The sequence below is a fragment of the Tamandua tetradactyla genome, chromosome 20 (genome assembly GCF_023851605.1).
Source record: "Tamandua tetradactyla isolate mTamTet1 chromosome 20, mTamTet1.pri, whole genome shotgun sequence".
NCBI lineage: Eukaryota > Metazoa > Chordata > Mammalia > Pilosa > Myrmecophagidae > Tamandua > Tamandua tetradactyla.
The window spans coordinates 20,004,222-20,028,605 of NC_135346.1; the positions used below are offsets into that span (position 1 = coordinate 20,004,222).

Here is a 24,384-nt window from a genome sequence, read left to right on the forward strand (position 1 = left end):
AGCTAATTAAATAATTTATGATAAAGATGATGCAGGCAGTTTTTTATAATACAGCAGACAATTAACGGATCCACATTACTTCTGTGTACGCAGTTGTTGCAGGATGGAGCTCTAACAGCATAGAAAGCGAGGGAAAAAAGTCACCGTGCACCAAAAATCTTGTCAAACTGTAAGACTTCAAAAAAAAAAGTCTCAAAGGATATTTAGCAGTTGTGCATCTCGCCCTTGCTTAGCAATTTATGAAAATTAACGCATCCCTTTTGCTCTCTCTCGGCCCAAGGATGCGTAAATAATATTTGTCAGGGTTTTGTCCTTAGTCACAGTTCCTCAAAGGGCCAGCTTCACCTACCCTGCGTGGGAAGCTGAGCAGCAATCCCAAACCCAGGTTTTCCTTCAATGATCTCTGGGGTTTAGGGCCCGAAAGCGGTCTACCCTTTCTTTTTTATGCTAATTATCCCCTTCCAGCCCCTCTCTGCGGGTGTCTAAAGGCCAAGGTGAGACCCACCCGGACGATGAAAGGCTTCCTGAAAGATGGAGGCGGGGGAGGGGTGACCGGGTAGTAGCGGCGGCTGCAATGACGCCGAGGGCCCTAAGTTGGAGCCGGCGCAGGCCCTACAGGGTTCTAACCCCGCCTGGGTCTGGCCTTAGCGTTCAGAAGCCTCGCGACGGATAAGTCATCTTTGAGGCGCTCTCTGCGGGAGATGGAAGAAGTGTGGGCCGAGAGGCTACTATAGCCCCCTCCTCAGACGCGCTTCAAGGCCTGAGCCACCGGCTGCTCACGCGCCAACAGCGGACAGAGCGCGCGCACGCGCAGGAGGCAGTCGGAGGACGCGCGCTCCGCGGCGGCCGCCGCCGCCACCGCCGCCGGCGCGGCGGCAACTGAAACGGAGGGACGCGAGGGCGGAGGGCGCATGCCACGGAGCGGGAGGGGTTGATGGGGGTGGAGGTGGGGTGGGGGCTGGGGAATAGCGCGGAGCGCGCGCTGACGTCGCCCGGAGTCACGCACGGAGCGCCGGGTTACGCGTCGACGTCTGGCTGCCACGACTTGCCGTCTACGGCGGCGGCGGCGGCGAGCGGATCCCGCAGGGGTAGGAGGAGGAGGAAGAGCCTAGGGGGCTGTGAGTGAGCGGGAGCAGCGGGGTGTGAGCTGGCCTTGCCCGCGGGAGGGAGAACGAGCGAGAACCGAGCCAGCCATCCGAGCCGCCTCCTCCTCCTCCCCTCGGCGTCCCGCCCCCGCCTGCCAGCCCGCCCTCCTTCCTCAGCAGGCAGAGCCCCAGCGAGGCGCAGTTCGTTCGCGCCGCCTTCCAGGACAGGTGTGCGCGCGCGCACCCTTCTGCCCTCCCCCCTGCCTCGCGCCTGCTTAGCGCCATCCTCGCGCGCACCCTCCCTCCCTCCAGCCCGCGCCCTACCTCACCTGCGGCAGGACAGCGCTCGCCCGCCCGGGTAAGCCCCTCGCGACCTTATCTGCCGCGACTGCCAGGGTTCGAGGTGCCGCCCACCCGGTCCCCTGTAATTGCCCTCTCAACCTCCAGGAAGATTTGTTGCACCATTGCAGACATCCCACACCCTCCTTCCCGGGGAGTCGAGCAGTGCAGCAGCACCTCCCCCCCCCCTCGCAGTGCACGCACGAATGTGCCCCCTCCCACCTCAAAGAAGAACAAAATAACACTCCCTCCCCTTAAAAAAAAAAAAAATACAATCCTACCTTCGCTGGCGTTTAAGACCAGCAGTTGTGCGGTTTGCTTACCAATCCCTAAACTCCATTTTCCCCGGCCACCTTCGCCCCGGGGCCTGGGACAGTGCGCCAGACTTGGCGGACACTCCTCGCACGGCAACCCTGGCGGGAGGAGGGAAGAAGAGGGGTACTGTGATTTAGGCTCCACTACCAACCCTTCCTCTCCTCTGTTCAATCTCTTCACCCCAAATGCAAACTCGGGATGCGTTGTAAAAATAAAAAATAATGCATTGGTGCTGACATCGCAGATGAAGCCAGGCCCCAGGATAGGTGGTCCGAACAGGCCATTTTTGCTGCCCCAAGGCACTCGACAGCTCAACAGCCTTCTCTGCCTTTTTCTGGAGGCAAAAGGAACGGATGTGAAGCTGGAGGGTCTCCCCTTTGAGCAACAGTGGACCCCTTAGGCGGGCTGAGATGTCTGTGGGTGAAGGGACCCAACAAATTTATCTGCCACGAGCCTGAACGTGGGTAGAGAGAGATACAAGAGACCGGCTGGGGCAACTTTCTGACGGGTCTGTCTACCGCTGAATAAATGCCATCTTCATTTCCGCTGCCTCTGCGGGAATCTCTTGTGGGTTCTAATTCGTTCTGATCTGGGCCCTTTACATTTCTGCGGAGCCGGTGCTTTTGAAACAGCTTTTTTGCAACGATGCCTGTGCTTGTATCCCGTGTCGTTGGAAGGGAAGTTTCAATGCTTTAAATAGTTTGATTTTGGTTTGACGTCTTTTGGTAAACTGTCATGGGGGAAAGGAATCTTTGGATTACTTCAGGACCCCCACTGCTCCCTGTCCAAACTGACGTTTGCGAATCGCGGCTTTGGAAATTGGAGTGTGGACTAGAGTGTAGAGCAAGTTGCTGATTTCATTCCTCTGGGTACTAGTAAAACTATTTACGTTTCAGCCGTAAGAGAGGACTATTGACATTTGCATCGGTTCTTTTGGACTTTTTGGGCACATGAAATGTCGGGTTTTCTGAATCTTATCGAATTTATTTGTTCTGCACTTATTTAACTCTTCTGCAAATGCTTAAAATGAAAACGTTTGGTGAAATGCGAGGATTCTATTACATGAATTATTTTCTTCAGGTTTTAAATGTTTAATTCATATCTTTAACCCTGAACATTAAGATAGCATTGTAAAGGCTTTTAATTTTAAAGGACAGGTGAGCTATAGAAAGGATACATGCTTTTAAAATGATCGGGGAAATGCCATTGCTATTAGTCTTTGTTGTTGTTAAATGTAGATTATTTACTTGAGAGTTTCCCTTCATTTTTCTGGTAGATAGCTACAAGAAGAAACGGAGAATTCCTCCACTTTGAATACTTGGAGTATAACATTCCAGTTCGTTTTAATGATTTGTGTATTGAAGATAATTGTCTAGTTTAAGACAGGTATTTAACCTAAGTAGCACTTGAAAACACAAGTTCTAATGTTCTTGCTCCTCTTTTATTTTGGAAATTTGTGATTTTGTGAAATAGTAATTAGCATATTGTTTCTGTGGGGAACTCCATAATCAAAAGGGTTTACTACCCAAAGGTAGGTATCTTCTCTCTCCAAGTTTATTTTATAAATGTGTGTGTTAATTTTCACTTTTAAAAATCAAAGCTGAATTAGATTATTTCAGAAGCAGCTGTAGTTCAGGCTGAGGAAAAGCAAGGCTTTTTTCCCTTCTTGTTCTCTTTCTTTTTGCATAATTTTTTGTTGGTTAAGAGTTTGTTAAAAATACAAAGACAGTAGGATTAAAATAAAGTAGTCCCTATTGCATTAAAATGTGTGTGTATTGTTAATAAAAGAACTCAAGAACTCTAAAGATGTTTAAAAGATTTTTTAATATAAGCAAACTTTAAGGAGAAAAGGTAATGTTTATTTTTTGAAAATGTTTCAATTATTGTGGCTATTTTACTACATATTAATATATTTCATTTCCTTTTGTTTTTTAATATGATTTAGTAAAATTATAAATTTAATCTTACAACTCTTTGTTTTAAAATGACAAATTCAAACAGCCGGCCACTAAAACGATTTTTTAAAAGGTAATTAACTTATGGCTAGATGTCTTTTTAAATCCACAAATTTTCTAGTGGATTTTCAAAGTCAGGATGCAAATCTAACTTTGAAATTCTACTTAAAGTTCTAAACTTTTTGTTTTAAGACTTTTCTGTTAGTTTTAATTCTTCCCAGACCATCTTTTAAGGCTGCTATATACAAAGCTGCTTTTCACCCCCTAGTCTGAGAAAAAGCCCACATTTAGGGACTTATTCTGATTTTAACTTTCTTTTTTCAATAGCGAATAAAAGTTTTAAATATTCAATTTATCATTGAATTATTTTATAAAGGCATTATTAGTCTAGTATGCCATTTAGATATATTTGTAAAGTAGGCAAGAAGCTGGTATAAAATGACAGAAATTTTATACATTTATAATCAATAGCATAAAATAAATGCATATTTATTTGAAGAGATTTGGTTTTCAGTTGTTTGGTGATTTAAGCTTAAAATTCCCAATTTAAGCATGCAAATGATGCTTGTGTTCTGTCTAGAAACTTCGTCAGTTGCTTCTGCACTGGGGACTAAAACCTCAGTTTCGGGTGACAGTCACTTTTCCAGGAAATCAGGGTACTGTCAGACTCAATCCCTGGACAGAAATGTTTGGGATGGAGGGCAAGAAATTTGAACTCCGAAGTTGATTCAAGAAGGCGGGCAGTTTCCAACCTTAGTCTTCTGTTGGAGGATAGCAATCTTTATCGGGACCCGTCGGACGGGACCCTCTTCGCATCTTATTGGTCTTGTTGCTGCTTTGAGTTCACATGAGGGGGCAAGGGCTTGATTTAGTGAAAGGTAAACTGGTGAGGAAGAGCAGCAGCCCTTCTAGATCAGATCTTGCCGTATCTGAGCCTCACCGTTCAAAGTAGAAGCATAACCGATCCGCCCTGCCTCATTTCCTGCAGAGATGGAGCCTCTGAGCCTTTGCATCTCTGGCGGGGGTCTGGGTCTATCCAGGGTCCTGATTGTTGCTGTGCGAGACCGGAGGAGCTGCTGCATCTTCATACACTATTTTTTTGCGGCGTGAAGTGCACCAGCAGATCCCGGTACCTTTCCGACAGATTTGAGGCAGGGGAGGGAGTGCCAAAAACTCAGCACTGAAAGAGCCTTATGTAGTTTGCCCCCAGACGAATAGGGATGTTCTTTATGGGGCCCAAAGTCTGGGTTTTACCTCTCAGAGTGGGCTTCCCTTTCAGGGACACGCTTCAGGGACCGCTGGATATGGGTGGGTGGCTCAGGGACTGGTTCATAGGATTACCTTATTTGCTTTGTCTTGCTCAGTGCTGAAGTAGCTAATGCTGGAAAAAATGGGCCTTTGCTAAGAGAAAAGGAAGCCATGAGTACTCAGCAGGCAGACTTGCCCAGGAATGCAGTGATATGTTAGGGACTTTGAGGGCTCAAGCATTGACAGAACTTATGTCCTGGACTGCCCCGGGTTTCTTGGTCATTAGTCCTCTCTTCCAAGAAGCTGGGCAACCATGCACTATAGGTACTTACTTAACTGTCTCTGGAGCTAAGAGTGGAGGAGGCAGGTCTTATTTTGGGGGTGGGCATCATTTAATGAGAATGGAACCCATGAATGGGATAGGCATCTTTCTCAGGATGGAGGCAGCAATACTGGGGATAGGCTGTGAAGTCTGTATGCTCTGAGCACCTGCAAAAGGTAATTGGGATAGTGTAGGGGCATTGGTAGGGGATCCCCTGAAACTAGGCCTTAGCTTTTTCATAGCTGCCAGGGCTGCACACTGCATAGAGGAAGTATGAGAATTTGCTCTGTATCTGGAAGAGGAAAAAGAGGCTTAATACGTATCAGAATCAGTTATTTCTGAGTCCCCTCTTTACTCCTGAACCCAGAAAAGTCCCCTTTCACTGTCAGTGTCCAAAAACTCATTGGTTAATTAATGGTCTACCGACAGCCTAGCTGTCTGCCTTAAAACCAGCAATTATTAATAGTTTACTTCTGGGGTTTGGTGGCTCGCTTTGATACATCTAAATTTCTGGGAGGAAGGCAACAGGGGCTAGCGAACCTGCTTTAATGAATCCCGTAAGGAACTGCGTTTCCCAGGAAATTCCTGGCATTTTTAGCTTGTGAATTTCCTAAAGCCTACTTGGTTTTCTCTTCCATTCTGGGTCCTTCCAGAGAGGAAGAAGCGGGCTAGGGGCTGAAAACACAGCAGGGCCTGGTTCATCCGCAGCGCTGGCTGGCAACCCAGGCTGGGCTCGGCCCTGAGAACGGTGCCCCCCTTCCCCAAATCTCGCAAGAAGGAGGGGGAGTCAGGCGGGCAGTCGTGGTCCCAAAGGGGGCTGATTGCAGGTTTTGGGGTGAGTGTGGGATTTCTTTTTGATTGTTGTCTGGGGGAAGGGCAGAGCCGACGGGGAGAGGCACTGCGGGCACCCCGGCCCTGGTGCGACTGCTGTCCTCCCCTTGGCTCCCCCCGCCGGTGAGTGCGTCCGCTTGCCCGCCCGACTGTGCGGGGCTGCGGTTGGGGGGAGGGGGGAGCGGGATCATCTGAGGCCAGAGCCGCTGCCTTGTGCGGGGAGGGGGAGCGGCGGGAGCGAGGGGAGGGACCGGCTAGGTGTCTGCTGCTCCGCGCCGCTGCTGCCCGGTCCTTGTCCCCGGCAACCCCCTCTGCAGCTGAGGGTTACCGCCGCACCGCTTCTCCTTTTTCTCGCCTGCCTCTGCGGCCAGGGCTCTGCGGTAGGAGACAGCCCAGTTGGGCAGCGGGCGGGCCTGTCTGGGTCTGGCTGGGGCTCACAGGGGAAGAGTAGCCGTGACTTGGTGTCCCCTCTCTGCAGCGGGCTCTGCGCTGCGCAGGCCCCTCCCCCCACATCCTCTCTTTGGGGTCACTGGACAGCAGAGCTTGGACCACCTCCCTGTGATTAGTATGGCAGTCCCCTCCTCACCCCTAGTCCCGCAACTCCCCAGGCCAAGGCCGCCGGGGTCTGGCCAACAGCGACAACTACAGTGCTGGTGGCGACGGTAGCAGCTGCGACGCGCCGCGTCCCGCTCTTCCCCCCCACTCCAAGCCAGGGGGGTGTGGGGAGCGGGCCGGCGGGTGGGCGCCACCGGACAGGCAGACGGGGGGCTGGCAATGGGGAGGGGGCGCGGGTCACGTGCGGGCAGGCGGGTGGGCGCGTACAGTAGGGCGCCCTGCTACTGTACTGGGGAGTCAGTGCCCTGTTACCGGGTCTCGTCTGTCTCGTCTCTCCCGCAGATCTCGCGAGAGTGGCTGACTGGCTGTGGGGGTTGCGGCGGCAGCAGGCGGAGCCGGGGAGGGAAAGCAGCGGCGGCTGAGGCGACTGAGGCGGCGGCGGGCGGAGCGGCAGGCGGCGGCGCGGCGGCGGAGCGCAGCATCATGGCGGACCGAGACAGCGGCAGCGAGCAGGGTGGTGCGGCGCTGGGCTCGGGCGGCTCCCTGGGGCACCCGGGCTCGGGCTCGGGCTCCGGCGGGGGCGGTGGCGGCGGCGGGGGCGGCGGCGGCAGTGGCGGCGGCGGCGGCGGGGCCCCGGGGGGGCTGCAGCACGAGACGCAGGAGCTGGCCTCCAAGCGGGTGGACATCCAGAACAAGCGCTTCTACCTGGACGTGAAGCAGAACGCCAAGGGCCGCTTCCTGAAGATCGCTGAGGTGGGCGCGGGCGGCAACAAGAGCCGCCTCACTCTCTCCATGTCAGTGGCTGTGGAGTTCCGCGACTACCTGGGCGACTTCATCGAACACTACGCGCAGCTGGGCCCCAGCCAGCCGCCCGACCTGGCCCAGGCACAGGATGAGCCGCGCCGGGCGCTCAAGAGTGAGTTCCTGGTGCGCGAGAACCGCAAGTACTACATGGATCTCAAGGAGAATCAGCGAGGCCGCTTCCTGCGCATCCGCCAGACGGTCAACCGGGGGCCCGGCCTGGGCTCCACGCAGGGCCAGACCATTGCGTTGCCAGCGCAGGGGCTCATCGAGTTCCGCGATGCTCTGGCCAAGCTCATCGACGACTATGGAGTGGAGGAGGAGCCGGCTGAGCTGCCCGAGGGCACCTCCTTGACTGTGGACAACAAGCGCTTCTTCTTCGATGTGGGCTCCAACAAGTACGGCGTGTTCATGCGAGTGAGCGAGGTGAAGCCCACCTACCGCAACTCCATCACCGTGCCCTACAAGGTGTGGGCCAAGTTCGGACACACCTTCTGCAAGTACTCGGAGGAGATGAAGAAGATTCAAGAGAAGCAGAGGGAGAAACGGGCTGCCTGTGAGCAGCTCCACCAGCAGCAGCAGCAGCAGCAGGAGGAGACCGCCTCTGCCACCCTGCTGCTGCAGGGTGAGGAAGAAGGAGAAGAAGATTGATCAAACTGAATGAAACACACACACACACACACACATGCATCTACACACACAGCTACACACACAGAAAATATACTGTAAAGAAAGAAAATAAGTAAAAAAAAAATTTAAAAATAAAAAAAAAGAAATAACTGTTAACTCCAAGGGAGCACCACCCACAGAACCTCCACCAACTGACAGTTTCTCTTCTTGACTTGCCACCCATCGCTGGATGTTGTCCACTTTATCCACCATATAAAACAGTAAGCAGCTGCTAAAACAAAAAACAAAAAAAATACAAAAAGTAATAACATTATATGAACTGTGTTTCCTACTTGATTAAAAAATATAAAGAACTGAGTGTTTATTTCCCTAATTAACCAAGAACTTTTGTACACGTTTAAGCTATTATTATTAAAAGTGTTTGCAAAATGGTCAAGATTATAATATTGCTGAATTATATAAAAGTCCTTTTCATGTTGAGCTAACATTTGACTTTAGCACAAAAAAAGAGATATTTTAGAACACGTAAAATAATATTTTTAGTTTTTCTCATTTTGTTACCAAATTTCAAACCTTACATGGAGGTTATTATAGTATATTTGACACCCTATATACCTGTGATTAGAGATGTGTATATATATGAGGGCTAGGCATGCTGTGTGTCTGAGCTTTGTCTAAATGTTATGCAGAAGTTTGTAGAGTTAAAGGTACGTAGGTTTAATTCATGCAAGGTAAACAATAAGTGCTCTCTTTTATACAATATGCATTGCATCTGGACCTTAAACATATAAAAATGGTCAGTGAAACTTCTGTGAACATGAAGAAATTATTAAAAAAGGCATTTAAATGAAATTTGCTAAGTTGTGATTTTTACGGTTTGAACCAAAGTTATTCAAATAGTAAAAGGAAAAAGAGAAAGAAAGAAAAAGGAAATCTCCCATAATATTTTTCTGCATCTGTTTGCTTTGACTGAGTAGTTGTTTTGTCATTATTATGTATATGAGATGTACTTGTATCGTTTATAATATATTTTTTTTTAATTCTGTGTAGAAGATTTTAAACTCTTAACTAACGTACAGCAATTTCCAGTGAACTTGTACTTGGACATCAGGTAGTGCGTCTATTTGTGGTCACTAGCACTGTCTCCTAAACTGTAAGAGATCTGAAGCTATACTTTGGTTTTTGCCAGTGCTATTAACTTATCTAGACCTTTTAAGAAGCAGAGCAACACAATTATAGAGTTATCCTACTGAGCCATGGATTCTGAGTTTCATTTAAGAGTGAAAGCCAAGTTGGTATATGTTAAGGATTTCCGTGTAGCTGTGGTGCTAGTTATTACTGGCTACATTATATGCTAAGTGTATTTGTGTCCCCCAAGTGTACAAGCCTTCTATCAAAAGTATGTTCTATACTCTTATATATTCAAGGTATAGGGTATGAAAATGCAAAGCTTAGGGAGAGCACTTTACTAAGCTGGTGTCCTCCAAACTGAAATTGTTTGTAACGATAGTCTTTTACAAGTTTTCATTTAAGGATGTTTGTGTGCTTTTTAATTGACGACTAACTTCTTGCTGCTGTATAGTAAAATATTAATATATTTTTATCATTAAACTGCTGCATGACTATCATCTTTGAGTGAAGAGAAAATGTTATAAAAAAAAAGATGCCTTAAACAGTACATTTTGGTTTGGAATTCTGTAGAAAGTATTTTGGTAAAAAAAAAAAAAAAAAAAAAAAAAAAAGGATCTTGTCTGACAGAGAGAGTTCTGGGAGTGGAATTATTTCTTGGCATATCCAGCCATAGATCTAACTGCTGTATGTAGAAGACACCATCTGTAGGAGCTGGAAAGTATCAGTGCTTCTCACATTGTAAAGCATTGGCCTAGGAAGGTGAAACAGTTGTCTTTTTGAAGGAGTTTTTTTGTTGTTTTGTTTTGTTTTTCCTGCTGGTTCTTTGGATTTTGATTTGATATTTTTAAGCTCTCTGGTTGAGTGTGTTGTCTTCGTTTTTGAGATCTACTGTATGTGTTGAATAACAAGCTATTTCCATTGTACTGTGCATTTTCCCATTAAATTGTTTGCTTTTAATAATTCATACAATGTTAAATATGAGGTGACCATACAAAAGTTAGGAGTTTCTTTACTTGCAAAATCACTGGAAATGATTAAATTGCTTTTCCCTTTCCCCCAAGGTGCATTTTCTTATTTCCATATAGTAAAGTTGAACTTTTACAGTGCATAATGTGACATTTGGAATGCTTATCAATTGCATGTAAACATTAATAACCTGCACTTTTTTGTCTTAAGATTTGTTGAGCTGTTTTGTTCACTGTTCTTAACTGTGATATGAAAAAGACTGCATTTTCTGTGCTGTTACTAGTTAGAAAAACGAATTGCTTTGATTTTGTCTCTTGTTTACTATAGCTTCTTAAAGTTCAGCCTTGTACTACAGGTTGTTGGAGTACTCCTAGATCAGTGTTTCATAGTAGCCAGCAATAAGTAGTGCAAGTCAACAAAAACACAGCAAACTTAGGCAAAGTGTCCTTTTCTTTGAGATGCGAGTTCTTTCATGAGGTTTTCTTTAGGGTCAGTTACCTAAAGTGAAGCCTTTCTTACGTATAGACTTCAGATTCTGCTTGGAACCTACAGATCAAGAAGCACCTGTATTGTGCAATTGTATTTACACTATAACAGTTGAACACAATCTTACCAAGATTTTGAAACCAATGTCTGATTTGTGGCCAGTGGATTTAAAAAGAAATCCACATGCACATCTTTTAAGATATAAGAGGCGATCATAGAAAAGAGTAAATGACTGTAACGATGCTCTTTTTTGCATCTCACTTTACCTCCCCAAGCACCTCCCAACCTTCCCTTCTCCCTCTCTTGTTTCATCTTTTCCCTACCCTTCTCCCCAGGTGCTCAGTACTTTACCAAGGTTCTATTTCTCAGTGTTTTATGTTGGAGTTTTTCCTTGTTTTTATTTTACTAGTTGGTAAACACTGTTTGTACTGAAATAAAAAGGAAATGGTATATTTGACCATATGTGTCATTCATAGAAGACAGTATGATCAAATGTGCCAAAAATAAGCAAACAAAACTTAATTCTTAACAAGTATGCCTTATTTTTTTTATTTAATTTGTTTTACAATTAAGGTCCAAGAGCTTGGTTTAATTATATTATTTGCCTAAGTATAAAAAAAACTTGAAATGCATTGCAATATTGACGTTCATTAAAATGAGAGACACTGTCAAGTAATTTAATCCAGAGATCAGCCACCAGATTTGAAAAGCCCATATGTGTGTGTTTGCTGTTGTTCGTTTCTTTTTCTTTTAAATCACCAAATCTTTTTTTAAGCTTTTTATTTGTGCCTCCTATTTATCATGCTGATGTTAGAAGCAGCAGTCATCCAGCCACAGAGGGAGCTAAAGTTAACTAACCAGAACTGTAGAAATCATTATACATGCCTTTGACAACAAAGGAAGTTCATAAGAAAAGCCATGTCGGCTTTTCCTCCACTAGATACAGATTGGAGGTAGAGGAATATTTGCCAAATGGAAAAAAGAGACAATGCTAGTCACGAAAGACAAACTGTTTTCCAGCTTCTCAAGAGCCATGGAGAGTAGAAACCAAAACCAACAGGGAAACAAAAAAACCTTGAAAGTGTCACTTTTTAGTTGTCCCATGCAGGGGTTGAAATTTGACTGAAAGTGGAAAGTATATATGTTTTTTAAGTCTTCATATCCTAGAAATGAATAACTATTCCAGTTTGATTTTTCAGGTAATGGAGAAAGCTGCTAGTAATTTTAGCCCCTGCCTAAACAAGACAAACAATTTCATTTGGGAGCAAATACTTACTGCCTTGAAAAATAGCACTGTAATAGCCTATGATAATTAGTCATAGAATAACCTTTATCCCTTTCAAACTATGCAAATTATTAAATAAGTGTAAATTAGGATTCAATTAAAGATAGTTGACTATATTGCAATCAGATGGCATTCATAAACTTAACTGGAGCATATTCAAATAAAATATTAGCCTAAGAGTTTTGTATGCTAACAGAAAAATATAATTTAGCTACCTATTCTAAAAATGGTGAATATTACTAATATTGTATAATAAGACTGAGAAGACTGCTTCCTTTTTTGAAGAGAGAGAGATTAAGGATTTTTATAATTGTTTTTCATCAAATTTTAATATTTTTGTCAAATTTTTAGATATTTAATTTGTAAAACAGTTTGCTTTGTACTGGCATACAGAAAATAGGGTATTGATTTTAAACTTTTTGAAGCCAAGTGATCAAGTACATTTGTAATAAAAGTCAATGGATCTATATCAGTTGTACTCACTGTTTTCATTTCTTATTCTTACTAATATGGGAATACTGTACTTTTTTCTGCAGGAAAACAACTAAATTTGGGTGGAAGGGAGGGGAAAAAAGATAAATACGTTGATAATGAGAATCTGGGTGGGTGCCTTGGCCAAGCACTTTGTCACCTTTAAGTCAATTAAGATTTGGTAGATTAAAAAAGATGCCTCTGTCAATTTTTTCTTCTTGTTTTCTTATGGAACTTGATGTTTGTGACAGTTATCTCATTTTTTATTTCTGTGCATTAACATTTTATGTTTTGGCACTGTTGAAACTTTCTAAGCTAACACATTTATCTTTTGTGACGTTTTGGGTTTTCTGCCAGTGGTGGTGACCCCACCATGGGCAGGATTATTTTTACCTTCCACAATGCAGTTTCACCCTTTTACAACATTCACTCTCATTTTTTCATGCTGCTTACACACACACACACACACGCACACACTTTCAGATGATTTTAGAATGAGGCTTCCTGAAATTGTTTCTGGTAGCTCTCGTAGCATCACAATTCACTTTATTTTAGATGTGGACATAACTTTAAAACATTTTTCTCCATGAGAAATGAGATATCAAATCTAATTATTTTTTTCCTTTTTCGAAGTTTTGAATATCAGGATGAACTGTTTTCTGTGTAGAAGAATGCTAAAAGAAGGGGATCTTGAGCAAGTTAGATTTAGGACAGGTGGTGATAGCTCTGAGTATAGCATTTGTAGTTGATTATCCCTAAATTTAAATATCTTAATAATTTATAAATATATACACTTCTCCATGAGCATAGAATAAATAATTTGCTGGAATTGCTTAAGCAGCTAAATTGAACAAAATTATTTCTGCAAAACTGCTGGTTAAAGTTTATCAATTTTTAGATCATACATTAAAATGAAATATTTGTTTCTTCATTGCATGTTAGCTGAATTTAGGCCATTCGTAATGAAGTACATTAAGAAACTAAAGTGGTCAGTGCTATTAAAATTACTGTTTTCATCCAGCAGCATTAATTACTATAGAGTTCTTTGCAGAATTTGCAATATGTTTGTAAGATAATCTGATTTTGATAGTTGAGGATTTGTGTGATCCAAAAACAAGACCTAAATTTAAGGCCTAGGCCACTTGTCAGGTTCTTTTTGAACAGAAATTTCATTATTATGGGTAAAGTGAAGTTCATCTAAACCAGCATTAGCATGAGTGCAGTACAATTTCCTGATGCAAGGACAACCAGGTGAAAAATGAAAAATATGATTGGTTCTAAGCCAATAGTTTGTCATCTATTGTTTACTAAACTGACTACCAAGATTTGATGTTGAATAGTCCAAGACCATTTATTTCTTTAGGAAAGTTGAGTATGGCAAAGGTCACTTGTTAAAACATTTTTCTTAAGAATTTCATAGCTGTTCATTGTTTTTATTCTGTCCCCATATTTTCTGTTCAGTATTTATTCCTTTTCTTGATTTGCTTTGCTTTTGTGGAAAGTTGTCTTGTTGATGGACAGAAACATGGTGGTGATTCTCTATGTAAAATAAAGTTGCTTATTAAAGACCAGAAATATTTTACTCATTTTAGAAATGCAGTATTTTTGCATTGGTTTCCGTGAAAACATACTTTTTTGGATGATTAGTAGTAATTTGCTTATTAATTAAATTTTTGTAGCTTTTCATGGGAAAAAATTAAGCTGAAGAGTTCAATCTAATTTTCTTGATTTAGGGTCCACTTTAATAATTCAAGAGGCCTCCAAGTTCAAGGACCAAGCCATTACATTCTAGTATTGTGAAAAACATAGAAATACCCTTGTTACATGCGTTTTGGTCTAAGCTGAATTAGCATAGAAAGATTTTAGGAGATTTAAGAAAAGATGTCCTTATTATGAAGCGGCAGTTAGACCTATAGGATGGCTCCCTTACCCATTCACCTTGACTAGCTCAAACAGTGATGGCCATCAGCTAATCAATTATTAGACCCATTTTGGGATAGGGTCAAACTCTCCTTCAGCCAAAGTGGATTGTCAGTTTCTAGTGCAGGCAGTTGTTAGTGGCACTTGACCTACTTCCCTCCCATATACAGGTAACATTTTCTCTCTCTCTCCTGCTCTCCTTTCTCCTTGTTTCTCTCTCCTTTTCTTCTTTATTCCTCTCCTTGCCATAGGTCTGCCAATGGCACTTAAGCTTACCCCCTTCAGAGGGAAGTAAAGAGATCATGGACTCCTTCCTTGGAACATAGCTAACTGATGATCCAGAAAGATTTCTGTATTATCATGTTATAGGGTAGCTTTTTCTGACTGCTATTTTCCCCATAGTCTAAAATTGGCAATTTGAAGGACATTGAAAATAACGTTTGTTAAGAAATTTGTGAATTGAAGAGAGTAAGAAGTATGTGTATTTTAGATAAGTTACTGGGGACTGAGACTCATTGTTTAGAAATTGAGAGCAAGGAAGGGAAAGCTGTTTAAGGTGTTTGTGAATGGGAGTGTAAGAGGTATATGAGAATGGTTTGGAGGTAAAGTGAGTAATTTTTATTGGAAATGGGAAAAGGTACTAAGGTGGAGTTTGAATGAGAGTTGTTTGCTGAGGACAATGAAGTTGATTTTCACTAAGGAGGTTTCAGGAATACCAGGGAAAATAGGTTCTTCCTTGGTTGTGAAAGAGCTTTTGGTCTCTAGCTAGATATTATGATGTTAGTGCATTATATAAATCTGTTTTCATGTGTGGGATATTTGCTTTTCTGGGACAGATTAGTAGCACAGTTGTGGAATGGCAGTTTTTCTGGTCAAGGCATTTTGGCGCTGAGACTTATTTTGAGGAAAAGATGACAGGAACATTTCAAACTTTTTCACAGATACCAATTTTAAACTATTAAAAATATTTATCATACAGAATATCTTCTTGGGCTCATGTTACAATGTAGCTTACCTTTACTTTTCAGATGCTCCTTAGACTGAATTACTTGATTTTGCAGTCCATAAAGATCCTATGCCTTGCTTTTATAGAATCTTGAGACTTTGGTCCACATAAATTTCTTACAACAAGATGATAAATCAGGTGAAAACACTAGATTGCAATTTTAGGTATCTTTTCAATTTCTTTCAGCCATTTGCAACCCTGGCTGCCATTTAACATTAGACTTTTTGGGGTCCTCAGTAATTCTGTATTTCTGAAATTAGATAATATAGCCTCCAAATTCATGATTCTGTTTGTTTTCCTGCTTTCTCTATTACTTTAAAAATGCAGAATTCCCAAGAGTTCAGTGGTAGCATATGTTAATAATATAATTTAAAACATTTTGGAAGTTCTTAGGCCCTTTGTAGGGTGAACTGATATGATTTAGTTTTCTGCTCTCATGATATCAGTAGCATTTTAAATTATTTAAAATAAAGAATTTCTATAATATTTGTTTTTAAATCTATGTAATTCAAGTATATTTGGATGAACTCTTGGCTGTCAAGTTTAGTATAGATTTAGTTCCAGTGACTTTTGACAGATTACTTTCAAGTTTCATTTTCCAAGACTCTATACTTTAATAATAAAATCTCTTTAAGGACAGCTAAAAGGTTCTGACTTTGTACTTGGAGCTTAATTTTTTTTAATGTCAAGATAGTGCATTAACTTATGAACATACGAATTTTTGTATAGCTTATTTTGTAGCGTTGGCACTTAGTATGATTTTCAAATTTTATTGTGTGTCAGATTTTAATTTATAATGCAGTTGCATACTATACCTTGTTTAAGTCAATGCAGGGCCTTCTTAAATAGCCCCTCCCTTAGGAATCCTTTAAAAAAGAAATGAATTCCCAACCCCCTGTCAAGAACCAGTGATTTTAATGACTGTAAGGCTAGTCTTTAAAAGGCTTCCTTGAGTCTAGTCAATGGAGATAAATGATAGCCCATTTCCATGCTGCATACAGTTGTTAGGGTTTATAAAGTTGTCAATATGTAAAAGTGCAAAAGCAGGAAAGTCTGTGTGAAGTTGCCTATAAAATTTCTAGTTTAATTATTTGCACTATTTATCTTTGCACTTGATTTTGTGAAAGTTAAGACTAGGCACTTTCACTTTTGTTTCTAGTCTAATTTATTGCAGAATTATGTTTTCAATATCCCACCCAAAGCAAAACTTATATGCAATTAATTATGCTTTACAAGGCCAAGAAAATATATCTTAGTGTTAGATAAGTAAAAACAAAAATTTGTTTTGATAAAATTTTTAATGTGGGCCTTTATTTGCCAACAAAATCCTTTGTAAATGTGAGCTTTATTAACTGTTTGACTATACAAAGTGAAAGTTTAGGTTAGGAAAAATATATATATGAAATGCTGTCTTTTTTGCTATCTAAATTCCACCCTGAGGTGGCCTGGTTTTGGAGTGTTGAATTTTTTTTTCAGTGATGAGATCTGAGTCTAGCAGGGTGCTTAAAAAGCTGAAAGTGAAGTGGGTGGCAAGTGGCAGCTCTCTCTTTAATGTAGTTTTCCGTAATGTTCATACGGTTTTCTCATGGTCTGTGATATAACTGGTATTGAAATATTTATATTAGATGAATATTCCTTTTTGGAATTCAGGGTTGACATAATTTTTGAGGGGGGGTGGCAAGGGGTAAAAAAGACTTTATTTTAACCAAGAGACATTCTTATAACTTCAAAAATATGCTATAGAAAGAAAAGGAGAACAAAAAATAACATACCTGTAAACATATTTTTAGTCTTCGTGAGATTGTGCAACACACTTTGTGTTGAAAATTGCAAAAAAAAAAAAAAACAAAAAAAAACAGAAAATATCCCTGACAGTTTTGTCAATAAAATAGTTATAATTTTGGCTGAATTATTTTTTATAAGTTATTTAATTATTTCATTTTATATTCCCTTTCCCATAGCTTTTCAGGCATCTCTCATACTTAAAACCAACAATTGAGAGACCTCTCTTCAGATCTGGTTTATTTTTGGAATGCTTGAGGGTGCTTCTGAATGGGGTGGGGGTGGGGTTGCTTAATTCTTGACATGCTCTTCCCGACGTGTTTTGCTAGTCATTCTGGATCTTATGTTTGCAAATTCTGTCAAAAATTCAGTGTTGTATTTGAACTGAGAAAGTCATCTGTGATATAGTGTATATATTTGTGACTGGACTCTATTGTAGAACCTTGTGGCTTTGTTTTTAATTTGGGTAGAAAAGTTAAACTTCTGTTGTTCAGTTTGCAGGTTTATCTAGTGGAAATTTGTCAGGTAGTTGTCTAAGTATGGACCAGTTTTGAGAAATGAAGATTAGCAAATGTGTATTTGACTCCAGATAATCCTTTGTTCAAAATCGTAAAGGCTCAAGTCATTAGAGTTGTCTAAGTTTTGTGTTGTTAAATCTTTAAATATGGATGGTGTTCATCATTGTATCTATGAATTTCCTTTAGGAAAAGAAAATATTTCAGTTTCCAAGTCTTTTCTTGGGACTAAATTTATTACCACATATGGAAAATGAAAAAGTTTTAGAAAATAGCTGTGATTATTTTTTAATGGAGTTTAATTGGCTTAATTAATTATTTTTCCTAGGTTGAAGCACTTATTTCCTGAATGTGAATAAGGGTAAAAATCAGGAATTTGCCCCCCCTCCTTTTTTTTGTCCCCATTTCCCAATCCCAGTATGGAACAAATTACGGGTATCTAAATCCTGTAATCCTTTTTAAGGGTTATAGATTGCTTTTCAAATCTGTTGAAGGTGATGAACCCCCCCCAACCCCCCTAAAAATGCATATACACAAATAATTTTGCAGACGACTTCAGGGGTATCACTCATCTTCTGGAATCTGAGTTAAGGATCTCTGCTCCAAGAAAACTTTTTGGAGAAAAATTTAATGAAAATAATTAATAAAATTAGGAACTAACTATTGGCTTAAACATTTTAGATTAGAATTATTGCTAGATGGTGACCCCTACTAGCAAAATGTGACATGGCAATCAGCTTTGTTAGATAGACACTAAACCATCCAGACAGAAGGGAAAAAGAAGCAACATTCTGAGAGCTATTTATAAGGAGTCAGGGCATCTCTAGACATGGAACCATTCCTATGGTTCAAGGCAGGGGTCAGGGTGCCTGACAGCTTCTAGCAGGGTAGAGTTTGATAACCACAATGCTCAGGATGCCAAGGGGTGAGCCATTATCTTAACCCCTTCCTCACCAAAAGATTTTAATTTTGTCTAATGGGAAACAAGATGTTACTAGGAAAAAAAGATTTGCCTTACAACTTTGTTGGAACACATCGGTTTGGTGACATATGGGACACCAGTATTATTTTTGAGAAGGTGCATAAAACCAAAGTAAATTATTCTCTATGTAGAATATTATTTACTAGTAACATTTGTTTGGGTTTCTTAGCTTTGACAGTTTTTACCAGTAAATATTGGTTTTATTTAAAACTGGGAACCCAGTTTATAAATAGGATAGTGATATATTTGTTCTTTCCCCCATGTAAAGAATAGTTTAAAGATTTACGCATACGTTTTTACTTTTCTCTCTTGATCCCATGGGGTGGGAGTGGGTGGGTGGGTAGGGCGGAAGTGGGGATCTTTGAGTCAACAACTGACAAGATATCTTCTCCAAATTTAATAATTGAGAAGCAGCACTTTAAGTCTAACTCTACACCATTTTAGTGCACGTATTAGTTTTAATAATGATTTTTGGTGCATGCCTTTGGGCTTACTCAAAAATGCACAATAGGAAAGTATATTTCCTTTCCTAGAAAGGAGATGTTTTTCTACTTTGCAACATGTGATTACAAAAATCTTCCTCTGTGGGAAGATTAACCATGTATTGAACTACTGAAAAGTATATTTTTTAGATATACAGAAGGAATCTACATGAAGCAGCATTCAGGCCTATATAGAAGTGATAGCATTCTGTATAGGACCAAAAAGGAAGAAACATTAAACAATTAAACAGACCTTGTTGGGTAGAAATACCTTTAGATCTTGCATTGACTTCCAAAAAGAAAATGCCACAGAAGTTTGCCGAAAACTTTTGTTGTTTGAATTTTCTCTGTCAGTGTAGTTAGCCCAAATACAATAGCTTTGGGTTAGCACATGCATAAGAATAAAAAAAAAACAACAAAAAACAAAGCTAACTGAATAGATCAGTCCAATTTGCCAGTCCAGCTTGACTGAAATAAGTAAACTAATCATTTGCAACATGAAAAACTGTCCATCTCCTCTAAGGTTTTGACAAAATAACCTTAGCTGATGTGGGAAGACCTCCCACCTTGATTCCTGACCTGACAGTGAAGATTCATGCTTGACATGATTTTAAACCTGACAGTGTCTGTTTAAGGAGTTATGGTACAGTTTGCTAATTCAATCCTAGTACCTATTGATTACCTGTGAGATCTAGAGTTCAAAACAGCCAGCAGCTCTATCCCTGAGTGCTCTGTGCCCATCAGATCTATTAAAGTAAGCGGGGTGGGGTCAGGCCACAGCTCAGATGAGTGACCCCAGGTACTGTAGGCAGCCCTAGGTTAAAAAATTGTATCTGCTTTCTTGGGAGTCGTCACTGAACTAATGTCCCACATGGTGTTACTTACTGTTGATGCTCTCTCTTGGAGGAGGCCCGAGCGCACATCCTAATCACTTGAGGCACTCAGAGAAGGGGTGCTAACTCTGATGCCCTGGCCAAATTCCAGTTTAGGAATATGGGTCTTCTTGCAATTCTGATTGGAAATGTACATCACTTTCCATTTGCCCTGTTGATCTCAATGCAGACTGCACTAGTTTCTTTGCCCAAGTCCCAAGTCTCGAAGATGCTGGTGTGTACTATATGGGCCAAGTTCATGCCTTACCCTAATGCACAAGAGTTAAGGAATGAGTGAACTTGGTGTCAAAGTGCTTTGTGGTCGGAGGGTGGACTCTTGTGACTGCTTTGGGGATGAAATTGGCTTGCTTTTTAGCATAAGTTGGGGGATGTGCACTGGCTGGAGGCTTCCAGCCAAGAAGTATGAGCTGAAACCTATTTTCCCTCTTTTCTTATAGCATGTTGAGAAAATCTCTTGGGTTTTCAGCAGTCAGGGAAGGCCGGAGTTCTGCAGCTTTAATCTGGGTAACTGAGGCTGGTTTGAGCAAGACTCTCGTTAATTAACTGGGTTCTCAGATGCCACAGACTCCGTGAGAAGTCACCATTATTTTCAATGGTTATGATAGAATTTCCCCCTGAGTAGCCATTATTTTAAGATTATATTGCAGAGTTGCTTTATTTTGAACTTTTTGTGTATACACAATCCCAAACTGGAAGAAAAATAAAAAAAAAGGAATCCTGCTGTGAAAGGTATATATTACTCTAGATTTTTCTTACTGTAAATATTGTAAGATTGTAATACTGTCGATATTTTATTAACCAACAAATGTTAATCTATGTGAATTCAGACTTATTTTACATGTGCTTCTTATTTACTGTGTGTGGTCCCTGTTGCTGACAGTATTAAGTTATATTCTGATGTAAGATTAACTTTATTAAAGAATGTAAACATTAATGTTTCCTTATGGGAAAACAAATAAAGTATAAAGAAGACAATTCTTTTCATTGAAATATACTGTGTATTTACACTTGCTAGACCCAGCACCACTTTAAATTTAGTACATTGTTCAGAATTTAAGTTAACACAGCTGACATAGTTGTGCTATTTGAACGTGTAAGAGTAGGTATTGGAATCTAAAAATTTGTATTTGTCTGCTGTGAATCATCTTGAAATTTCTAAACAAGTTTGTAAAATTTTTATAGTAAAACATTTTAATGACAATTTAAAAATTTATCATCTCTAAAGAATAGTCAAAACACTATCCTTTCAGAAATAGAATTGTTCTTTAATATCTTTCCAAACTGACTTTGGTTAAATGGACCAGATGTATATTAGTTAAAATTTAGGACAAAGTTGTTGATATTCATTGAGTTTACAAGTTAGTCTTTATTGGAGATGTGCCAATATACAGTAGAATATCATTAATTTGCACTTTTTGGGGACCCCATAAGAATGCTGAATTCTGCCAGCTAAGAACTAAGCAAATGCAATTTTAAAAGTAAATTTGAGAACTCTGTATTAAATAAGTGCAGTTATTATCACATGAAGAAGCACAGTGTGTCGGGCTGTAATATAACCATACTTGCTGTCATGTTCTCCCATCTCAGTGCTGGGAACTCACCATGTGGAAACCAAGCAAATGTGTTGTGCATCAGCCGGCTTGAGTTTGTTCAATATCAAAGCTGAAACTAGCGAGGTCTGCTGTACTGCTTATTGAAGTATTGTGATTCTTTTAGGCATTGATTCTTACAAAATATATACTGTAACAGTATACTTTGTACAGATTTAAATTTTATTTGAAAAAAATGAAATAAAGTAGGCAAAAAAAATAAAGATGTTTATTTTTCATGTGACTATATAAACAGATCAGTCTTTTTGTTTCAATGCCTTTGCGGGGTGGGGGGGGTGTCTGGTTGCTCTTGTGTTTTGTTTTGTTTTTTTAATAGATGGAAACCATTTTTAGGACTCTGCAGGTATACTTAGCTGTTCACTATGATCAGTGAGCATTAAGTGTGTCTTTCACATTGAAAAGCTCTATTTTCTGTTTTACTTTAACACAAGTTTGGGGTTTTTTGTTTGTTTTTAAGATTTTATGCGAATGGCTTCCCTATCTCGCTTCTTGGGTCAATTTTATAAAAATTCTCCAATGGTGTGATGGTTTACCTAGCCCATCATATTGAAGAAAAGGAAGAATTTTTCCTGTAGATCATGGTCTTTTCCCATGGAAGTTTTTTTCCCCTGTTGTTTTAAATTTGAAGTTGATTTCAGGTAGTCAAAGGGTTATGAAAAAGTCCATGACAAAAGATGCAGGGAATCCTTGCAGAAAATAGAGGTAGTGGCTTTAAAATAAGATCCTTTTCAAAGCTGTTTGCTAGTGAGTGGATCAGCAGACAGTGAGTGAAGTTACCAATAAAAATGAAACACAGGAGTGGTCCTTCAGGATAATTTCACTGGGGACTTCTCATAGAAGATTAGATTATTCAGTCTAGCTTTGGCCTCTAGCTCAAAACCAGGATGGACATCCAGGATCTCAGGTGTATGATATTTTCCTCAGCCTTTGAAAGTGGTGTTTGGAGTTCTATTTATGGTTTTCTCCTTTCGTTTTATCTTTTTTGATGCTTTCTCTTACCTTCAGACTGGATCTGAGAGAAGACTTGGAACAAGCAGTTCTCCAGAGTTCCTGGCAAAAATCACACTATGGAAAATTTTTCAATGTTACTTATATATATATGACAATGATTATATTCTAAAAACTGATGCACAGTCATAGAAATATCTCAGGTTCACAGTATCACAGTTCCAGACTTCCCTGGGTGAATCCCAAGAAGATTTTTGTGGTGGCGGTTGTTATGCTTTTGTTTTTTCTTGCTAAAATGTTCTGCCTTTGTAGAGAACAGCACACTTGGATTGGACTAGTTTCCATATCTGACAACCACCAACTCCAATAAAAATAATACAGATAGTTTGCTTTATGAGAACTGAAGTTGAGGATGCCACTGTTTGGGGGACACGAGTAGGATGCCAAATTCTTGTTTTCACCTAAATTCTGCAGTGCCTCTGATTTGGGGGTACACGTTCAGAAAAGAGACCATACCCCCCTCTCACCTGAAGGTGGAGTCAAATAACCTCCTAGGTCCCTATCCAAGAGGAGGGCTCACAAGTACAGAAGCTTGTGGTGGAAACTCTAGCCATGATTTGCTCCTGGTTATTATAAGGGAGCAAAAATCAGAAACTAGTCCCTTTCCTAATCATCCTCTGGTCTTAATCTTTAAAGACTCAGCACCACACCCTAATATGGGACCGTGATTAAATGTGCCTAATGGTCAATTTAGAGAGCAGGGGCTTTGAGGTGAGGTCCTACTGCAGGGTTGTAGAAGGTACATCCCAGTCTCAGGATAGGTCTGAGCTCTGGGGCCAGGCTGGTGGGGCCATAGGAGCCCCTCAAGAAAGGAGCCCAGAGTGCCCAAACAGAACTATTTGTCATGTTTATTTAGTGTTTCTTTTCCAAAATGATATGATTGGCAATCTATTCCCACTCCCACTTCCAATGGATGTTAACCATGTGGTATGCAGTTTACTGTGGCTCTGTTGCATGGTTTTTAGAAATTTCTTTTTTCCTAGTTCCAGTAACAGTTTCCTTCTAAGCAGACAGACTTTTTGATTTGGAGAACTGGTTTTTTGTGTTTTTTTTTTTTTTTAACATGGGCAGGCACCCAGAATCGAACCCAGGTCCTTGGGCATGGCAGGCAAGCACTCTTACCTGCTGAGCCACTGTGGCCCGCCCTGGAGAACTGGGTTTTAAAAGAGGTTCTACTGTTCAGAATCAAGAGGAAAGAGCGATCCCCCTTTATCAGTGTTGGACTGCTAAATTCTCCTCAGGGCCAGCCCCTACCTCCACTCTGCTGCCCTCTCTTCAGCACCTTTTCCTGCCTCCCCCCCCCCCCCCCCAGTCTGATACTTCCTAAGGAGGAGCCACATTTTTCCCCTTGCAAATGGGATTCCACCTTAATTATTCCAAATCCCGAGTGTCTCTGATAACATTCCAATTGTCCTACCAACTTTTTCATTCCCTCTGATTTATTCCCATCAAGCCATCTGGCACTTAGGTTAGTCGTGAGCACATTTCACCATACAGACTCACTGGGTGTTGCAGGATACCTCCACCTTACAGCCAGCAGCATTGCCTGGTTAACCTCACCATTGCTAGGCATCCTGGCTCTGCCTGTATGCTCAGCTTACACCTCAGACCTTCCCCCAGAGAGCAGGAGTTTCTCTGTCAGCCTTGTGTAGAGATTGGCAGCACTTCCAACATAGCTCTGCCCTCTGTTTTTGAGAGTGACCCTAAGGGTGGGCCTATATTTCCACCATCCTAAATTTTTCCAAGTCCACCTCTTTTTATTTTAA

General features: G+C 41.1%; 2 protein-coding genes across 6 annotated transcripts in view; both read left to right on the forward strand.

Moving 5' to 3' along the window:
- Positions 1-997: 997 nt before the first annotated feature.
- The window catches only part of PURA (purine rich element binding protein A), a 43,374-nt gene continuing 19,987 nt past the window's right edge, over positions 998-24,384 (forward strand). For 2 of the 5 annotated variants that reach the window (XR_013166205.1, XR_013166206.1), the window contains exon 1: positions 1,008-1,443. Coding sequence is in view for 3 of the 5 variants with exons in the window: in XM_077137177.1 (XP_076993292.1) it covers positions 7,134-8,102 (969 nt within the window). In the remaining 2 variants the exon portion in view is untranslated. Of the gene's footprint in view, positions 1,444-6,320; positions 6,476-6,992; positions 12,419-24,384 lie in introns of those variants that run through there. The other 3 variants (XM_077137177.1, XM_077137176.1, XM_077137178.1) reach the window with 3 other exon arrangements.
- IGIP (IgA inducing protein) lies at positions 21,456-22,461 on the forward strand. Its single transcript, XM_077137175.1, has one exon. The coding sequence runs from the start codon at positions 21,523-21,525 to the stop codon at positions 21,664-21,666; it is 144 nt and encodes a 47-aa protein (XP_076993290.1). The 5' UTR covers positions 21,456-21,522; the 3' UTR covers positions 21,667-22,461.